At 38.3% G+C, this 20750-nt stretch overlaps 1 protein-coding gene across 3 annotated transcripts in view; it reads right to left on the reverse strand.

Annotated features, from left to right (window-relative positions):
• Positions 1-20750, reverse strand: part of rarab (retinoic acid receptor, alpha b) — a 207892-nt gene that overhangs the window by 4345 nt on the left and 182797 nt on the right. For all 3 annotated transcript variants that reach the window (XM_056453742.1, XM_056453741.1, XM_056453743.1), the window contains 5 exons: positions 14557-14705; positions 5817-5958; positions 790-950; positions 522-698; positions 222-426 (listed from right to left, as the gene is read on the reverse strand). In XM_056453742.1, coding sequence (XP_056309717.1) covers positions 222-426; positions 522-698; positions 790-950; positions 5817-5958; positions 14557-14705 — 834 coding nt within the window. The remainder of the gene's footprint in view (positions 1-221; positions 427-521; positions 699-789; positions 951-5816; positions 5959-14556; positions 14706-20750) is intronic.

The following is a 20750-nucleotide window of genomic DNA, read 5'->3' on the forward strand; positions in this document are numbered from 1 at the left end:
TTGACTGCATACAGTCTGTGGAAGAATGACTGATTGAGTGTCAATTATGTCAGGCATAAATTATGTCAGGTTTCCACTTTTTTCTTGTACTTGAATGTTAAAGCTGCCCTCCTAGGAACTGTCAGTAACTGAAATGGCCTCCCACCAATTTAAGTTTGAGACCCCTGTACAATATTGACAAATAACAAGGAAAGAAAAGAATGTGTCTAAAGCTGCAGTACCTCCACACAGCAGACAGATGGCGCTGAGAAGCCCAGTCTCTGCATCATCCATCTCCAGAGGCAGCAGCTGGTTGGCGAAAGCGAACACCAGATCTGTAAGAGGGCCAAAGCCGGCGTTGTGCATCTGCGTGCGGTTCAGTGTCAGACCATCTGAAAATGTCATGGTGTCCTGATCGGGTGTGTAGCGTGTACATATTCGCAGGATCTGAGGAAGAAAGTTCAATAGTTTCAACATACAAAGAGTAGGTTTAAATGTGCACTGGTGTGTGTGTGAGAAAACAGCAGGTGTCGGTCCCTCACCAGGATGTCGAGACAGGCAGCCTTTAACAGGGTGATCTGATCTGCGATGGTGAGCGTGGTGAAGCCGGGTAACTGCTTGGCGAACTCAACTGTTTTAATGATGCATTTGGTGGAAAGCTCGCTGAATTTGTCCCACAGGTCAACATCCAGAGCCACCCTGTGGTCCGCGCTGTTGTTCTGTTGACAGACATCAATGTTTGCTGGGTTTAGTAGCTGAGAGTGTGATTTATATCCCAGAACCGCATCTTTTTAAGACCTGGTGTCTTACCGTGGTATATTTTCCCAGCTGACAGAGCGAGGGGAAGGTTTCCTGATGGGCCTTCCTCACCTGCTCGATCATCTTCTCTGTATCTGGACTTAAGACATAACTTTCCAAACATTCCTGTTTCTTGTCATCCTTCTTCCTTTTGTTCCGGTCGTTCCTAACAGCTGCACAGAGAGAAATGAACACAGTTGTCAATCTATCTGAATTCACAGTGATCAGATCAAACATACACCCCTAGATTTAAATCGCATTGGACCACAAGTAGGCACACATACACTATATATATATACACCTATATATATACACATATATATATATATATATATATACACACATATATATATATATATATATATATACACATACACATATATATATATATATATATATATATATATATACACACATATACATATATATATATATATATATATATATATATATACACATACACACACGCAAACACAAATATGACTACACAATATGCACCACAAGATGGCAGTAAAAGCCCAGCGTTCCTTTTTCTCTGCCTGGTAAAAGCAGCGGCGGCAGCAGCAGCAGCCCATCATACACTTGAACCTCTTTCAGATACACGCTCTTGTTGTGATTCAATCATTTTGGCAGCTAATTTACTTGGAAACAACAATGAATGAAAGAGGAGGAGACGGATTAAGTGGGAGACCAAGAGGACACGTATATACATGTGCGCACATACACACATAAGGAAACAAACAGGGATGTAAAAATACATTTCCACTGAGATATAGACAGCTGAATGCTTTGATGTGACAGTTCAAAAAGAGCTCTCGGTAAGAGAACATCAACTGCTAAACAAGCAGAAAAAAGGGAGAATTCCCTGGATGTGATTCTCTGAGGTCTTCTCATCTCTTTTATTGTGACACTGTATTCTTTCTTAAAGTGCAAAATAAATTGAAAATAATGCAGAAGACAGAAATAGCATTCATTATATGTGCAAGAAAACAAGATGATTTCTAAAAACAGTAAAATATGTGAACTTGGATATTATAAAGAGCATAGGGCTGGGTTAATAATCGAAAAGTAATCCAAATTCAGAATCTATAATCTCAATTTTTCAGGATGATTTTTTCAGTCACTTTCCTTCGTGCCACGTGAGCCCGCTCTGTTAAAGGCTGTGGCTAATTTCTACACATCAGATCTCTCTGGTCAAGCAGGACAATAGACTCATTCTTGAGCCTTTGCATTACATTCGACGATGATTGGAAGCTGTGCCAGAGATGCTTTTTTAGACAGCATATAAAACTTGTCCGAGAACTATAAGGGCAAAAAATAAAATAAATAAATAAAATAATCGCTCATTAATCGTAATCGAGTTAAAAAGTTCAATTAATCAAGATTTGGATTTTAGGCTAAATCGCCCAGCCCTAAAAGAACAGAATTTTATGTAGAATTTCTGTGACATTAGCAAACAAATTTGGAAAAATTCAAACTAGCCAAATATTGGACAATTTGCTTTCATTATAATCATCTTTACTGCAACTTGATGCATTCTTTATGAATAAAACTGTCAATATATTTCAAACTAAATATTTAATAATAATGTATGCACCTTTTACAAGAGTTGCTGGCATATACTGCATTTACAGTATATGATCTTGCAAATGATTTTTCCGTGCCTCTAGCAAACTAATTCAGAACACTTGTACAATCATTGGGCAAAAATCAATCCCATCTCAATCCCACACCACTGGCTGAACAAACACTGCAGTATTTACACTTCTCAGGGAAATAAATCTGCGTGAGGTGTTTTCTGCATTTTAAACTTGCAAAAATAATAGCATTGCCAATTAAGAACTGCAAGTTTAGAAAGAATGTAAATCTGCATGCAAACGCACTCGTGTTTCATCACACACACACACACACACAGATATGCTGATGGTGTGCGGCGTGTAGAGATGAGAAATGAATGTTGGTGGTTGTTAATAACAGTGACAAACGACCTCTGCTTTCGCTAAAATCCAACCTAATCTAATCACGTCACATGACAAATATCAGGCTGCTTTAAAGAGCTTTAATCGGGCTCTCCCTCCGCGCCTGCATTCCTCCCTCCTTCCTCTCTTCCCTCTCTCAGTCTTTCTGTTTTCCTGGAACCTCGCTATCGCTCTCGTTTCTTGTTCTCACAGCTTCAATCGCTCCTTTATCTCATGTTTTCTTGCTGTTTTTGGTTAGGACTCCTTCCTTTGTCTAAAGATAACTCGATGGCTCTTCTTCTCCCTCCTCCATATGCACACCGGGAGAGCAAAACGAAAGAGAGAGAGAGAGGGGTGGTAAAAGATGATTCTCCCTCACTTTTCCCCACAGCCACATATTCATTTCTCCAGAGGGAGCTGGGTGCCAGCATGGGCTCAGAAAACACAATCTAATGGAGCCATTAAAGAACTATTAACGCAGGGAGGTAATCTTTCACGACACGACATGTGCAAGAAGACGAAACCTGCTTGCAAACAACTTTATGATGACAAGAGCGCGCCATCATATCCGGGCGGAGAAAATGAAATATGTAAAGTAACAAATCTGGGGCAGAGATTTCATCCTGCTCTGACAAAAACGACACAAAGACGTGTATAACTCCATGGTTATAATAAAACAAAAGTACACGCAAACATATATTCATTAAAATAATAAAGCAATTAAATCAAATTAACAGGATTATTAAGTCCTATTAGAACATAAATCAGTCAAAGCAATAACAACATGCTACTGTAAGTGCTTCCTAAGAGAAAAAGCCCACAATATATATATATATATATATATATATATATATATATATATATATATATATATATATATATTGTAGATAGATTAATATTATATTCACCATGAAAGTTTTTTTCCAAGCACAATTACACCTTCCATGTTCATGTATGTACTAGGGCTGCTCGATTACGGGAAAATCATAATCAAGATTATTTTGGTCATAATTGTAATCACTATTATACAAAACGATTATCAGTTGAAGTCAAAATTATTCGCCCTCATGTGAATATATATATATATATATATATATATATATATATATATATATATATATATATATATATATATATATATATATATATATATATATTTCCCAAATGATGTTTAACAGAGGAATTTTAACAGTATGTCTGATAATATTTTTTCTTCTAGAGATTTTTTCTTCTAGAGAAAGGCTTATTTGTTTTATTTCGGCTAAAACAAAAGCAGGTTTAAATATTTTGAAACCTATTTTAATAGCTCAATATTATTAGCCCCTTTAAGCTATATATGTTTTTGATTGTCTGTAGAAGAAACTACTGTTATACAATGATTTGCCTAATTACCTAATTAAGCCTTTCAATGTCACTTTAAGCTGAATACTAGTATCTTGAAAAATATCTAGTAAAATATAATGTGCTGTCATCATGGCAAAGATAAAAGAAATCAGTTATTAGAAATAAATCTGTTATGTTTAAAAATGGGTTGAATCTTTCCATTAAACAGAAATTGGGGAAAGGGTCGCTAATTATCAGAAGGGCTATTGATTCTGACTTCAACTGTATATATGCACAGTTATTTTCCTCCCTGTGAATAAGGAAAGGGAAATAAATACAATAGAATAAAAATATGAAACAAACAGTGCTTTAAGCATCTTCACTGTAAGAAAAAAAACTTCAGCTGCAAAAGTCCTTCAGTCAAGAGCAGTGAGTGATTTTGTCCTTTTGTTGTTTGAATTGTTGCAGAGCAACAAATGTGTACAACTGGAAAGGGGGCGGTATATAACGCAATAATCGTTTATCTTGATTGATGTTTTTTCATAATCGTTAGAGGCCAAAATCTAAATCCAAATCGGATTTTCGATTAATTGCACAGCCCTAGTCTGTACACAAGACTATCATACTTTGATATTGCAGGTGATGTTAATGTGTGCTGCCTTTTCACTGGTCACTTCAGCTTTGTCCAGCAGGTGGAGACAGCAGGATCAGAGAGATCAATGTCTGATAGAGGCCTTTAACCCACACTGTAGTGTAAGGCCATGGTTTAGTAGTTCACTAAATTAAACATGTAGTATAAAGCAGTAGGGCAGTACTATTTGGCTCAACAGGACTGGATTTATTTGATCAATAACAGTAAAAAAAAAAAAAAGGTTATACTCTGAAAGTTTGTACAATTATAATTGTATGTAATTTGTACATGTTAGGATGGGACAATATTTGGTCGGGATACTGTACATCTACCCGAAAATCTGAAATTTAATGATTAAAAAACGAAAAAAAAAATAAATAAATAAAATACATCACCGTATACATTTACAGCATGAAACTTACAAAATATATCCATAGAGCAGTCTTTACTTAATATTTTAATGATTTTTTTGAAAAGTTACAAAATTATATAATAATTTTGACACATGCAATGTATTTTGGCCAAAAATGTACCTGTGCAACATGACTTCCAGAGTCAAATATTTAGAGTTTTAAGTTAAAATGTTATTAATTTTTTTAGCATTTTCACACAATCTTTCAGAAATCATTCTAATATGAGGATAGCAGAAGAAAACTAGGGAAACCCATGTAAATTACGTTTTTTTTTTAATAAAAGCAATATACTAATACTTAAAAAAACTAATACTTACAGCTTTGCTTTTAAATGTTTTCAAATGTCAATCTTTTATTGGGGTGAAGATCTTTGCCCTATGCTGAAATGAATGCTATAAGCAACTCAATTAAATAACTGCAACAGTCTGATCAATTTGATCATCACTAAATCAAATTAATTCCTGGAATTGTTAGAATTAATAACAATATTGAAATAGATCTGCTATGTTGGTCTTTTTCATTTTAGGTCCTGCTTTTTTCACTCAAAATTCTATATAGCATAGGAATCATTTCAAGGAGATCATCATATTCTGGTAGAGCATGGGACTATAGCAGGATAATAGTCTCCCACACCCTTTCCATGACTTCAAGTCATTTCATGAACATATTTTTGTTCATGTAGCATGCATGTAGTGTAGTACCCAAGACACTTACATTCTTTAGACATGCCCACTTCCAGGCACTTCTGCAATCGGCAGTACTGGCAGCGGTTTCGGGTGACCTTGTTGATGATACAGCTCTTCTCTCTGTGGCAGGTGTACACCATGTTCTTCTGAATGCTCCTTCGGAAAAAGCCCTGAGGAGAAACGCAAACATGGAGGTTTACTATAGCTGGAAGATTCACAAATGACACAGACTCATGCGAATTAACACCAACCCCCAAAAGTCATCACGACTGCGAAGGAACGGTTACATAAACCCACTTATGATTCACCAGATATTCATGCATGCGCATCTTCGCTATACACAGACACACAAATAAACAACCATAGCATAAACACGACTCTCTCAGGCACCCAAACACTTCATTTCTTGGCATAATGGCCAGCTGAGCTCAGTTTGGATTGAGCAGTGTTATGGCTGCTGGGTATTATCTCCCAGTTCAAGTGCCCAGAGGATCCCATTGGCTAATACCCAGCAGAGCTTAACCCTCATAGACTCGAGCGGAGGGATGCAAATGAGTGATTCACATTATTCTGCTGATCTTAATTACTGCTTGGTCAGACTCTTGAGGGCAGAGAGTCAGTCCGAGGTCATGAACGGCTAGAAAGATGCAGCTGAAGCCACATACAATCAAAGAGCAGACGTCAAACACTGCGTGCGTAGGCTTGTGGAAGAGATTTCAGCTGCTGTGCTGCAACCACGGCGCTCTGGCAGAGGATTAGACAGTGAAAGCTTCACTCGTGACCGCCTCTGGGCACATGGGTATCAGCATCTCTCTCTCCCTCTCTCTCTGTGTGTGCAGGAGTCGCTGACTGGGAAACACAGTATGTGGGTTCAAAGCATCCATAAGAAAAACAAGATCCAGAGGAATCCCTGCATTCTACAGATTTGTGGCGGAAATACTTTAGAAAACAGATTGTTTTGCATCTGAAATCAGATTCTAGAAGCTACACCGCTCAGATTTTATTAGAAGGGATGGATGATCCCAAAATACTAACTGACAAAAATACAACAATCTGGTGATCTCAAAATGAATGCCCCGGCTGATAGTTGATAAACAGCCAATATAAAAATGCAATACTATAGTAAAAATAAAAATGATAAATACAGAAATATAGAGAATTTTTATTAACTTCATACTCAATAACAGTTTCTGCATTAGCCATTTGAACACACAAAAGACATGATACAAAATACTCCTTCAGTATGGTTAACTGATCCTGTAAATGTGAAAATACTCATGTTGTTTCTCTAACATAACTGCATTGAAATCAAATATCAAACTAATATCAAGCTAAAACATTTGAACAGCAACTAAAAATCTTACTGAAACTTCTCTCAGTCTCAAACTTGGCTATAGAGAGTACTGCATTTCTCTGAATTTGCATTCTAGTCGTGTTACAGTTTTCAATGCAAGCCTACAGTAAAAACAACATCCAGCCTTTGTGCTCTAGAAACAATAATCCCAAAGGCTTTTAGCGGAAAAGCCTTCAACATATCAGTCAGGGCACCCAGTGAAGCTTTTAGTGTACGTGTGCTTTTGACAGGTCTGTCCAGTAGCTGCCATCTAAAAACACTCATGTCATTTCACCAAAAGCTGTCCAAGGACATGTCCTGCATGCTGAAAGGACGCATCCCTCTCACACTTGGTCTCAGCTATGAAAAAGTAATAAAGGAAAAGGTGAGCATGGCAGATGTGTGACAGAACGTGTGCTCGCCTTGCCGAGCTGAAATGGTTTTCTAATGCGCTGCCCAGAGGCCTGATCTCCCTACAGAGGAGCTCTCATTCACCGGCCATGTTTTATTCATGCCAGCTCTGATCTTCTGGAGGTCATTGTTGGCGGTCATTGTGGTAGATTCAGGCGAAAAGCTTCCATCGAATGCAGCATCTGCAGGTCAGTCACTGAGGTACATGCACATTGTATGAAGTCCAATGCTGCACATTTTATTTCAAAATCAAACCATTTCACTCAACTTTGGACTAAACTATTTCACTTCTTGGTCTAAACCATTTAGCTACTTTCAACCACTATCTGACATTTTTGTCAAAATGGAGTTATTGACATATTCCTATTAATTGACAACTCATTTACATTATGGGATGGTTTTTTATAAGTTGTTTACATTTTAAGACTTTTTATTTAAACAAATGTTACACACATACTGTTTGCTATGGAATGCAAAAACTTTGAAGCTCAATATCTCAAAATCATTCAGAACGCAGATAGAACCTTATAATTCCAAGGTGTTGAATTATTTCACACATTTGAAAAGCTAGTGCGCTTACATAAAATTCTTCTTGCAGTTGTTACCTACTTTGTATGAGCTGTATTGAAATGTGGCCAATTTTTTTTTTTTTTTACAGTTTACAAGAAATATGAAGCATTCGCTTCATCCCGTCCCAAAAAATAAGGAATGCATGAATTCTGGCCAATGGTACTCTTTGTACAGCCGACTACAGTCTCACCTGAAGAGCTGATTCACTGATAACAAACCCATGACAAATGTCACACCAATCCACAATCAAAAGGCCTCTTTTCCTCAACCTGCTTCACTCTCTGCCGCCACCGCTTGGGTCTGAAAGCCACAGGAATGAAGCTCAATATCATCACAAGGTGTGAAGAATGCTCTGGCAACAGAGGGGCATCTGTGTAATTCCACTGGATTAGGGGCCGCAGCAGTGGGCCATTAAAAGAGAAGGGAACAGATACTCTGAGCAACGGCTGCTGAAAATGCTAGTGCCAATTTAATTTCAAAATATTGTTGTTTCTGTAATACGAGACATTTTTTTCCAGCAGCCTATTTTACACAAATAAATGTGACACCACTGTGACTTGTGTTACAATGCAAATTTTTAATCTGGTGCATCTTCTAATCTAGATGTGACTTACTTCTGAAAAACATGTCATGTTACCAAAAAAAAAAAAAAAACGCTTCATGCTATTATGTTACAGTATTATTGCTTGAATAAATGCAGCCAGGGTGCACTGTGGCTCAGTGGTTAGCACTGTGGCCTCACAGCAAGAAGGTCGCTTGTTCGAGCCCTGGCTGGGTTAGTTAGCTTTTCTGGGGTTTGCATGTTCTCCCCATGTTCGCTTGGGTTTCCTCCACGTGCTCCGGTTTCCCCCACAGTCCAAAGACATGGAGAGATGAGAGTATGAATGGGTGTTTCCCAGTGCTGTGTTGCATCTGGAAGGGCATTCGCTGCGTAAAAACATATGCTGGATAAGTTGAGGGTTCATTCCACTGTGGTGACCTCTGATAAATAAATAGTCTAATCCAAAGGAAAATGAATGAATGAATAAATGCAGCCTTGGTAAGAAAGGAACTTATAATAAAAAGTTGATCCCTCAAAATGTAATGTAACAAACGGTATAAAAAAGATGCTGTTATTGTAAAAATATAAGCGTTGTGTGTTTTCCTTCCTTTCCAACATTGTTGATATTATTGACAGTGGCAGATGTAGCTTGCATTAACACTGCACCGACCCCATTATTTAACATAATCCAATTTTCATCTAGTCTGTTTACGTTTCTCAACATGTAACTGTTCCTACATTACTACATGCTAGCAAAGAGACTATTTAACCATCGGTGGATGCGCTACACATGACCGACACAAAAAAATCTATGAGTGCACAAAAGCAATCACCCATTGATCAGATGTCATTTGGGAAGCAAAATCAATTGCTATTTGGTATAAGAATGCGTTGTTGCTTTTATCGGCCTTCGTTAACAGCAACAACAACAAAAAAAAAGACTTATCTAGATTCAAACTTAGAAGAAAATTGTTGTCTGAGATGCAGGAATAGGACTAAAAAAAGCATACGTGAAAGAGTTAGAGGACATTATGGACGCAGGGCTGATCTGTGATCCTAATCTCTCACTGGGCATCATCTGACCCCTGTGTACCACAGAATGACCCAGCCCTGACCTGCCGGGGAGATCCTGTGAACCGACTGTAGCAGGAAGGAAATGGTTTGATGTCTGCTGTGGCTCCCATTGGCAGAGCACTAAGCCTCTTTAGTGTCTCCACTAATCCTGGACATGAGCACAAACCCCCAGGCGCACTGAGACAACGGAGGAGCCTGTGTGTGTTGGTGTTTGTATGAAGTGTGCACTCCATTTCCACTGGATTTGGAGAAAAGAGAGCATTAGATCAAAATAAGGCTGCCTGTCTGTTTGGTGTGACTAAAAATCGGCTGTGCGTATGATTAAAGTTATTGTTCTCTGTTAGGTGTGAAGATTTCAAATGAGATTTAGTCTGCTGTTAAAAAACCTAGTGAGCTGCCTTCCTAGGGAATAAAATTGTCTCATGAATACTGCAGATAACCAATATATTACCCTTTTTAATAAAGTAATTATACAGTTTTCTTTTAAAAGCAATCCCTATTATCTACATTACACACTCAGCAGACCACCACAATATACTGACCCATAAATTTTTAGGCTAAAAAATAGGTTAAAAATGGTATGATTTGCAATTGGTGCAGACAAAAAGATAATAAAGCCACAACTTGATCTTTAAAAGGTCAGAGAAAAAAAAACAATGCTTCAGCATGACTCTGGTGGCTTTAACCTTCGTCCTCCACTGTGCCTTTGAAAAGCATCATATGAACATGGCTGGCATCCACCCTAGTCTACATCATTCACCACCAATGACAGAGGACGTTATTCACCGTACCCACTCACATGCATGGCAGACACAAAGGCAAGCATACGATTCATATCAAAATAATTTCCACATTAAAAATAAGGCCTGAAACTGACTGAGAAGAACTAAATATATGTGCCATTGTTCTTGATTACACATTAGTGGGTCATATCTGATGTGTGCCACATGGGAGGGGAGGAAAAGAGAAAAAAACTAAAGTGAGATACTAAAATTGGGCCACTTGAACCATGTAAATGTAGCATTTACAATGTTTCCGCAACGTGAAGCTTGTCCTATATTGCACTGCAACAAGCTCAGTGGAGAAAATCTGGGAATAACAGGACTGGTATATAAAAAGTTAAATCTACAACTTTGATGAATGCTACATTTTTTTTCCACTGTATCACACCCACAGCTCAAATTTAAAGTATAAAAGACAACTTTGTCCCTTATAACTTTTCTAGAGTAACTGCATAAACACTACAACAGAAATATTCTAGTGCAAAATCCTGTTTGTCCATATTATCCTATACTTAGAAATATGCCTGTACACATATTCGTAATAATGATAAGTGTTCACTTCAAAACTAAAGGATATTCTGGGATTAACTGGCATACTAAGGAGTAGGGCTGCACAATTATTCTGAAAAAAAAAGAAGAGATTGCGATCCCGATAAGACTCTACGCACAATCTTAATTCTGCTTTTCTACAATTCAGCAAATTATATTTTTAAGGTCAGGAGAGAAGCGTAAAGGTGGTTGCACAAGTCTTCACGTTTTATATTCATTGCTTAGCAACATGGACACCTCCAAATGGTGTAGAAAGTGCCACATACTGTATTTGAGGTATTATTCGCCCCAAAATGTAATTTCTGTCTTAATGTAATGACATATTCGCGTCATATTGAGATGATGCACTTTGTGTTTACTACTGAGAGGACACACGCGTGCCGTCAAATGATGTCTACTTTAGTGAACCTTCATAGCCTATGAATAACAGATAAAAAGTTAATAACGTTGAGTTTGTTGCACAGATCGATTATTTGGGAGCCACGCGGGAAGTACGATTTGCATGTATGTTTAATTTTCCTCAAAGTGACAGCAGCCATGACATGAGCGCACTCGGCAGTGAAAGTGAAACCAAAAGTGCGCACATCATTTAAATGATCATATTGCATTTTAGAGTTATGATTACGACTAGGATTTTATATCTTCTATCTTTCTATATCTAACAGCGTCACTATAACTAGTCAAGCCTATATAATGTTGAATATAATGCATAAGGGAACCTGATAATAACAAATGTTTCATTTTACCAGTGAAATAAAATTCTCTAATAATGTTGTCAATGACAAGCATATGTCTCAAACACAATAACTCAACTTTAGAATTATGAATAGTTGTTTTATTCTGATGCCATCACTTTACTGTGAATTAACAAACAGGACATATTTAGCATTTTAACAAACACTAGACCTACACATAAGCCTAATATTATTATTGTTCTGTTACCATATGTTTGAGAAATAACAATAATAGTAGCCTACTCATATTAACCTTCATTTTACATCTACAGAATCGTGAGAAAATGGTGATTTTGACTTTAAAAAAAAAAGAAAATTGTGATTCTCATTTTAGCCAGAGTCATGCAGGCCTATTAGGAAGCTAATTAGATTTTGGAATATTGCAAAAGTACTAACTACAGGTTGACAAAGCTTGCACACAGCCAAAGAAAACAAAAACCATACTGACAGGCATACCAACACCAACATTTGGTGGTGTCATATCTAATACCAACTAATTTAACCTGGTTAATCTGCTGTCCACAACCTGGACTTGTTTAATGCGGCATATATGCTGTAGATGTTATTGTTAACTATTCCTCTATCAAATTGTCAATTGTCAAATCCAACTGTGAGGCTCAATTTAGTGATTCATAGGTTTCAAAGGTAACAGTTGGTGGAGCTACCATTTTAACAAAAGGGGCATCAACAATCTTTACAAATGTGCAAAAAAGTTTTTGACTTCAGGACACATATCCCAAACGCTGCCTTCTCCCTTTGTTCATCTGAAAGCAGACAGGCTGTAGGGGCGAGAGCAGGAGAGTGATGGGTGCTTTTTAAAGGAAAAGACAAGCGCTGATATGTCCTCCCACCGTTCAAAGGCAGCGAGAAAGGGAGAAGATAGCACATGCAAATTTAATGAAGTCATGTTTATTTCTCAGCGAGCTGCAGCGTGTGTATGTGCGCACGTGCACACTCTCCACCCACGCTTCCCTGCGGCGGCGCTCAGATAAGGGGGCTTTGTAACTATCATAGTTCAACTCCAAACCCCTGTGCTTCTCTTTCTCTGGGAGACACTGGGTAGATCATACACTGTATACACAACCAGTTTTCAATTATTAAGTAGCACAGAAATAAAAGACTCGAGTTCACCGCTGTGCCAACGGGGGCTTTTTTCCCCCCACAGAGAAAATGTCAGTGCTGGAGGTCGTCAACGGTGGCGATGCCAGAAAACACCCAAGGGGACTGAATATGAACTAGGTATGAATCCCAAATGTGTACCATAAGCCATTCTTTCAAAAGGATGCACCAATATTATATTAAACGGTTATTAAATGAGTGCTTTTACATACTTCAAGAGCATGCAAGATGATGACATCACTTTAATACACTTCAGTAATCAATTGAGCTCAAATAGCCCATACTATTTAAACCTTTAGAGTGTTTTTTAATAATATCCAGATTGTTGTATTGGCAGTGGTGTTCATTACAGCAATGCTTGTGGACTTAACAGGTGATTTATTTACAATCATACATATTCAAATGTTAATCTTTGAAAAATCCATGGCTATTTATCGGCCTTTTGTTTGTTAACTCTGTAAAAAAGATCCTTTTTTTTATTTTCTTGAAACATTTGCATACTCTGAACACGTATAGATAATAATACACAAGGTATTTTTTTGTAATTCTTATTCCTATTAAAGTAATTTTTTTTTGCAACTTCTGTCAATATCATGATAATCCGCTTGTTAAGTCATGATGTATGGAATACTGTTTCCAGGTCCTAGCAGCTACTCATATGAATTAAGAAAATATACGTTAATGATCCCTTTTTAGTCATATTACACATTAAGGTAAGTTTTATATAAAATCATGGTGTACACCAGTGGTCCTCAACCTTTTTATCACCGCGGACCAGTCAAGGCTTGTATGGGTCTGAGGTTTGTAGGTCACTCTGATACAAGTTTTATTTATGGAGAAAATTAAAAAGCACTGCAGTGTTTGGGTGTTCTGTGTTTGTCTAAGATAATTAGTCTACCGGAATGTGTACATTCCATACAAACTGAACGGTTAGTTCTCGTCACGTGATTCGCAGTGCGCTCCTCGCAGCATTCATTTAACTTCGTGCGTTTGGAAGGCGTAAACGCAAGATGCATTATGCTGACAACTAGGTTGTTGGGTCATTCCTTGGCAGTTCACGGGTCCTTCACTGGGCCTTTTCCCCTGATCAAGAAACTTTGCAAAGACGTCTGTTTCTTACTCATTTTGCTGCTTGTGGGTAAATTTGGGTGCTCAAGTGACCGAGATATAACCGAGAGAATACGGTCATTTTCCAAAATAAAAGATTGTTCAGACTCAAATAATACAAAAAACGGAAATAATTAATGATTTCTTGTGCGACCCGGTACCAATTGATCCACGGACCAGTATCGGCCTGCAGCCCGGTGGTTGAGGACCACTGGTGTGTACAACGGTTTCTGGATTTGCTGCACCACAGACACCAATATTTTAACAATTTATTAAAAATGAATCGCTTTCTGGCCATTGGATGTTGTGAACGTGATTTTCGCTTTGCGTGACACCACACTTAACAAGCAGATATTGTATATCATCATAAAAGCTTTACCAAATAATCCCAACAAGAAAACTGGCAGAAGCCGAGTCTTGATAATCTAAACAAGAGATGCATTTGAACCCATGTTAATACCAGGTGGACAGAGTAACATGATCAGCAAAGCACTTCTGATCAGACCACTGAAATCAAATGTCAATATCAGTTGGAAGTGTGGCCTTACCTTACACCCTTCACATGCACTGACTCCATAGTGGTAGCCTGAGGACTTGTCCTGGCAGACAAAACAGGGCTTGTAGACCCGTGGTGGAGGCGGCGGTGAAGGAGGGCTGGGTACGATCTCCTCTGAGCTTGTGCTCTGGGTCTCCACAGCTGCAAGAAAACAGAAACGAACATTAGTTTAACTCATTACCCTGCTATAATTCTCTCACACGGATTCATCTGAGAAAACAGCATTTAGCAAGTCCAAAAAGACCTTCGACATTCAAAAGATTCCTGCACTCCACAGGAAGGCTCAGCCAGGGGAAAATGTGCATCCTGATCAGCGGCGAAGGTCACGCCTGTCAAGAGAACGTCTCCATTCCTGGAGCGAGCAGTCAGAAAGGCTGGTGTCACGCTCTCCTTACACTCTCACTTTGCTTTCTTCCCCGTTTCAGCTGCTACCGACTGGGACGAGTGCCAGCCTTAATTAATAAAGTCATGACAGTCAGCTGGGGTGTGGAGGGAGAAACCACATGCTGTGCTGGAGTGGAGGGGCCGCCCGAGCAGCACAGCACCATCAAGAGCTGCCATGATCCAGAGCTTATGAAACCACCACGCGACTTAAATAGCAGACCATGATGGAAACCCTCAACTCTGAGAACACACTACCCTCTCCACAGGTCAAGGGCACAAAACAACAAAGAAATGCGTTTAGAAATAGTTGAAATTCTCCACGTACTTGCAGGAATATGCCCACATGCACAAAATTGTCTGCATTGTGGCCATGATGGCACCAGTATAGTTTCAAAAACATTTTGATGGACACTTTCACTTTGCAACCCGTATGTTTCTCTTCTCTGCCACCATCCTCTCTTTCATCCTGCTGTGTTTAACAAATGCCATGAAGGTAAATGACAGATGAAGAGAAAAGTTCTCAGTGAAGGAGAACATGCTACTATGTGGGTGCAGTGACTATGTCTGTCGGCAATTGAGCTATGAAGGGATTCAGGTGTAGTTTTAATAATCCATGACAGATGTCACAAAGGGTCAAACTGTAGACCTCAAGCTCGGCTCACACGGTGTGATCTTTAATAATCCTAAATGATTGTAGCCTGTCAGAGTGCACAAATATGATTCTCAGGTCACACTTTAAGATCTCATAATGTCACACTGAACAATCAAGATGTGACAAACACGGACACGCAAGAAAACTCAATCAGAGTTTGAGGTCATCCATCTGTGACACATTCAGTACCCATGATCTGAAATGGTCAAACAAACAATCTGTAATTTTGTTCAAAGTGTGTCTCAATAATTGTTTGAAGTTGTTGATTGAATCATCAGATACAGCACTCCTATTAGTTCTTGGTTTGACTGTTTTCATAGCTAAAGTCATACTGCAGGAAAGTGTTTGAAAACTTCTGACTCTGCCAGAACTTTATCAGCGGGAAAACCTGATTGCAACGGTCATAAAGTAGCTGTCGGTAATCATGTCAAACCAACAAACTCAAATCTTAGCCCTGGATTTCAGGAGTCTTAAGACTTCCCAAATTTGTCTCAGAGGACCAAATTGTGGCAAAAATCGCACAGTGCGAGCAGGGCTTCAGGTAAAACAAGTGTAAAATGTTCATTATTTAGGCATTAGAGGATGAATGGAGCATTAGTCAGCTTCAGGCTGGTTCTCCACATCAGCTCTAGTTGGGCGCTTGCTGTGGTTGTTCTCCTGATTCAGCACGTTGGACTGAAGTTGGGACTGTCAGAGAGAATCATCGCTCAAACTTAAGTTTAGCGGACACATTGCATGTACAAAAAGGAAAATTAAGAAACATGAGTAAAGACATCAAGACAACACTGACATAACCAGGGAGATTTCCGATGAAACAAGATGTACGATCAGGACATATCAATGGTCCAATCCTTTTGTCTTGAAGAACCAATAAGCCTTAATTACCCTACAATTGCAAATCCTGATGCCACTTGCTAGTTGGTTGCAGAACAAAGGATTCTAGAGCATATATGATTAGATTAAATCAAACAAACAAAATAATGTTGTACATTATGAGTCATAAATGTTATCATTCTTGTCTTATTGCAATGGTTCCATATCTGGAAGAAGAAAAAAATGTAAATGAGAAATTCCAGTATTACGGATGTGAAATTTGAGGTAAAAACTTAACATAAATTTGAAAAGAAAGTATTTGTTAACATTATATTGAAGCATTTGTTTAAATTTTCCAAAACAGCTAACCAGAGTTATGGGAGCAGAAAAACATCAATCCGTAAACATGTTTTATATTTTAAGTGAGAAAAATAAACATGCGTTATAGATGTAACCAAAAAAGTTAGCGAGTTTACAGTATACAACACACTTTGAAGAAATTCTGTGAATTAAACTGCATGACCCAAAGGAAATTATGCAAATCAAAAGGATAAAAGTAGGCTCACTATAGAACAAACATGACATTTATGACAAACAAACATTTTTGCACTTATGAAGGAAAAACTTGGTTATGGTTATGAAATCTCTCCGTTATGGATGTGACAGATGTAAAATTTGCACTTGAGTGTCTTTGGTAGATCACATATAATTGTTTGAAATCACTGAAAGAGACATATTTTACAGCTCTTTAAAATACAGGCCTTGTCAAAAAACCTAGAAAGAGTTTCGATATTTTGGTGAAAATGTTAATATTTTAATGGCAAGTTGACATTTGCATGGAATTGCTCAAATATTTGTATCTGCCAAAATTATACACAGTAGTATTTTATTTATTTACTTATTTTTAAAAGTATCTTTGCTCATCAAGGCTACATTCATTTAAACACACAAAACACCAACAGTGTGGAATCTAAAGAATGTTTCTGGTTTTACATTTTAAAGTCCAACACATTTGTCAATGATAAACATGTTAATTATCAATATTTTTTGGGCAAACTGATCTATTTTGTTTCTCGGGATTTGTTGATCAATATAAAGAAATTGAACTGCATTCATATGAAACTGAAGTCTTTCATAATGTAAAGGTTTTTATTGACACTTGTGTTTAATGGAATCATCCAAATTCAGTATTTGTGATAACGTATGAAACCTTTATCGGATTTGATAAATCAGTTTTTGATGGCTGTGGGGTCTGTGACAGGCAGTGAGGTCTGCTTTACACTCATCTAAGTGAGTCAGAAATCTAATCAACCTTAAACAGAAACAGAGTCTGTGCCAACCTTCAGCACAGCCCCAACCTCACAAACGTAAACATTGAGACCACCAAACAAATGCCTGAATGAGACAACTTCCTCTTTAATCATCAGAAAACTGGTGACATTCATTTAACAGTGCGTTCAAACAGATCTTTCACATCTTCGTCTATTGCGAGAGGTATGGCAGAAAATGAGGCCTCATCTCCACCTCTCTACACCCACACTGTTGCTGAGCCGGTGGGCAACCGTATGAGTCTATTTCCTGTGTTCAGAAAAAGCACAGTCAAAAAGCTAAAAATACCCGCACTGGCACCGGCACAGAGTCAGATGAGGATGTCGAGTTCTTATCTCTTTCCACACACAACCAGCAAATGTCCCCACAAACACGCATCCCCAGCACATGATCGAACGCAAAGCGACTTGTGTCAAAAGAGCTGGTGAAGTGTTTTATTTAGCAAAGGTGGAAAGAAAACAAGATAACAATACAATAATGATGTGCAACTATGAAATAAAAACAGAATCGTGAAGGCAGTAATCATTTGGGAGATACAGAGTTTCCAAGACTTACAGAATGCACCTGACCTTTGCATGTCATTAAATTATTAGTCACAGCCAAAAGACTATAAAAATTTGCATCTTTTCAAGACTATGAGGATATCCTAACAATACTAGGTTTATCATGAAGGCCGGAACTAATAGTTGATTGATTTTCTTTGGCAATATTTAGGCCCCATCAACACTAATCTGTTTTAGTTTAAAACGCATAACTTTTGCTACAGTTATGCCTTCCGTCCACACTACCCCTTATTTGAGCCCCGCTGAAAAGGCCGTTTTGGTTTTAAAATGCTGCTGCTCCATGTTAGTGTGGATCGGAGAAAACAAGAGACATCCGAAAACAGAGGCTTGGTTGCAGACATTCACCTATCTAATTGGGGCCTTTTCTCAATAGTAAGTGCACAAAGTTCAGTCTTGCGCTCTTTCCTGAAGTTCAGAATTCACAAGTTTGATATGGAAAACAAACTCCAGAGGACACGTCAGGTAAATCTTCAAAGAGAACAGTGTACTTTATAACGTCATTCACATCACCCTAGTTATGCCCTTTCACTATCTTAACAATGTAATGAAATTAGATATGAGCAACTGTCAATTTTCATTTTGATAAACAACTTAACAGAGACCAAAAATGTTCAGGCATCGTGTAGCTACATATTTATATGACCATCATCTTCACTGTATGTATGTTTATGACAAAATTAAGCCTATAACATAACTGCCACCTTTCATTTTCATTGAAAAATATAAAACATACCCTATCTATTTTGCTGAATATCAGTTTTAATAATCAATAATATAAATCAATAATACAATAAGTTTATACAATATAGGAAATAAAGTCAAGCGATCGGTCAAATGTGCAGAATCAGTGTACGTAGATACATAAATTGATATGTTGCGTTCACCCAAAACACGTTACCTGAAAACAAGAGATTCAAAAGACCAGAGTCGTTAGATAAAGACGAGATGAATTAAATATCACGTTTAACAACTATAGTGAGATGAGGGTCCAGCAGTATATTCTTGATGAGCTGTCCGACGTGTGCTGCTCTCAGCAGGGAGGTGTGCTCAAAGCACCCACTGATACGCACCCATTCATACGCTGCAGCACATGACAGAGTGTGTGTGTGGTCACGTGATGTGTGTTTTCAGTAGTGTAGTGCGGATGGAGATCTTTTCAGAAATGCTAGGGGAAACGCCAGTGTGGACGTGGATCGTTTTCGTTCTAAAACGCCATTTTAAAACTAAAACGTATCAGTGTAAATAGGGCCTTAAAGACAGCAGCAAAGCCAAGACTCAAAGGACAAACATAAGATAACATCATTTAAAAGTATTATTAAAAGTATATTACTTTGATTAACGTATTAAACATTTAATAAGTAAAATATAATTAAAGTAGATGCTAAAAAGGCTAAATATCCGCAGATATATCAGTCAACCACTAACAGAAACCTTAGAAACAAAGTGGTTTAGGAAACAGCAGCAATACTCAAAATTACAACACTTTACCTTTGGACTTCAAAGTTGTTCACTAATCATTATTTGATACACAACTGAAAACTTATGAACGGCACATACCAAATAAACCTAAATAAAAACAAGATCCCTCATAAACAAAAATATAAAGCAAAGTGGTGTCCAAGTGCAAAACATTTGCAGATGGTATTTCGCTTTGTATTTTCAAACACTGAGAGAGGAGAGGAAGCGAGAAAAACTACCGGCTGGCATCACACTTCCAGCTCTCACGAATGCGAGACCTTTGAGAAGGTGAGACTGTTTTTACATGTCAAAGTGTTCATTTCTCTCCCACAATCACTCTCAGCGCACTTGTTCCCTTTCACCAAATCTCGCTCTCCATGCCATTCGCTCATTCCCTAGAGCGCCGTCTGACCTCTTTCTACTGAACTGCTCTGATATGAGTGCCACATTTTCCATAACAGGGACAAAGCTCAGCCCAGATCCAGGACAATGTTATGGGAACTGCTCTTCTGACAGCAGCCGCTCGAGCGGTGGGCACAATTATACCATCGACTCTCGCCCACACCACAATGACTCAAACTTCCTTTAAACTTGATCCGATCAATAATAAATAGCTTGAATTAAAAATTGAACGGCTCAACTGAACTGAAAAGAAATCCCTGGCTCTTATATAAGAGAAAGTTTGAGGGCTGGAAGCTGCTTTTCTGAACCCGAATAACCCCGAGTAACCGCAGAACTGGCAGCACAAGCGGCTTCCTGTGAAGCTGTGATCAGGTGGCACGCTCTAATTACGCACTCGGAGGAGACATGTCTTAGTCATGGCTGTTGAGTTGGCCTGTAGCTCTAGAGAGAACAACCTCGCGCTGAAACCGGCTTTAATTATGCCCAGAGGTTCGACCCAGAGTAACCTTACATTAACCGCTGTGCAGCTTTTGGAAAACAGGTCAGCTTCACCACCTGTCGGAGATGGCCCTCGTGCACACGGAA

Source organism: Danio aesculapii, chromosome 3 (genome assembly GCF_903798145.1).
Source record: "Danio aesculapii chromosome 3, fDanAes4.1, whole genome shotgun sequence".
NCBI classification, from domain to species: domain Eukaryota; kingdom Metazoa; phylum Chordata; class Actinopteri; order Cypriniformes; family Danionidae; genus Danio; species Danio aesculapii.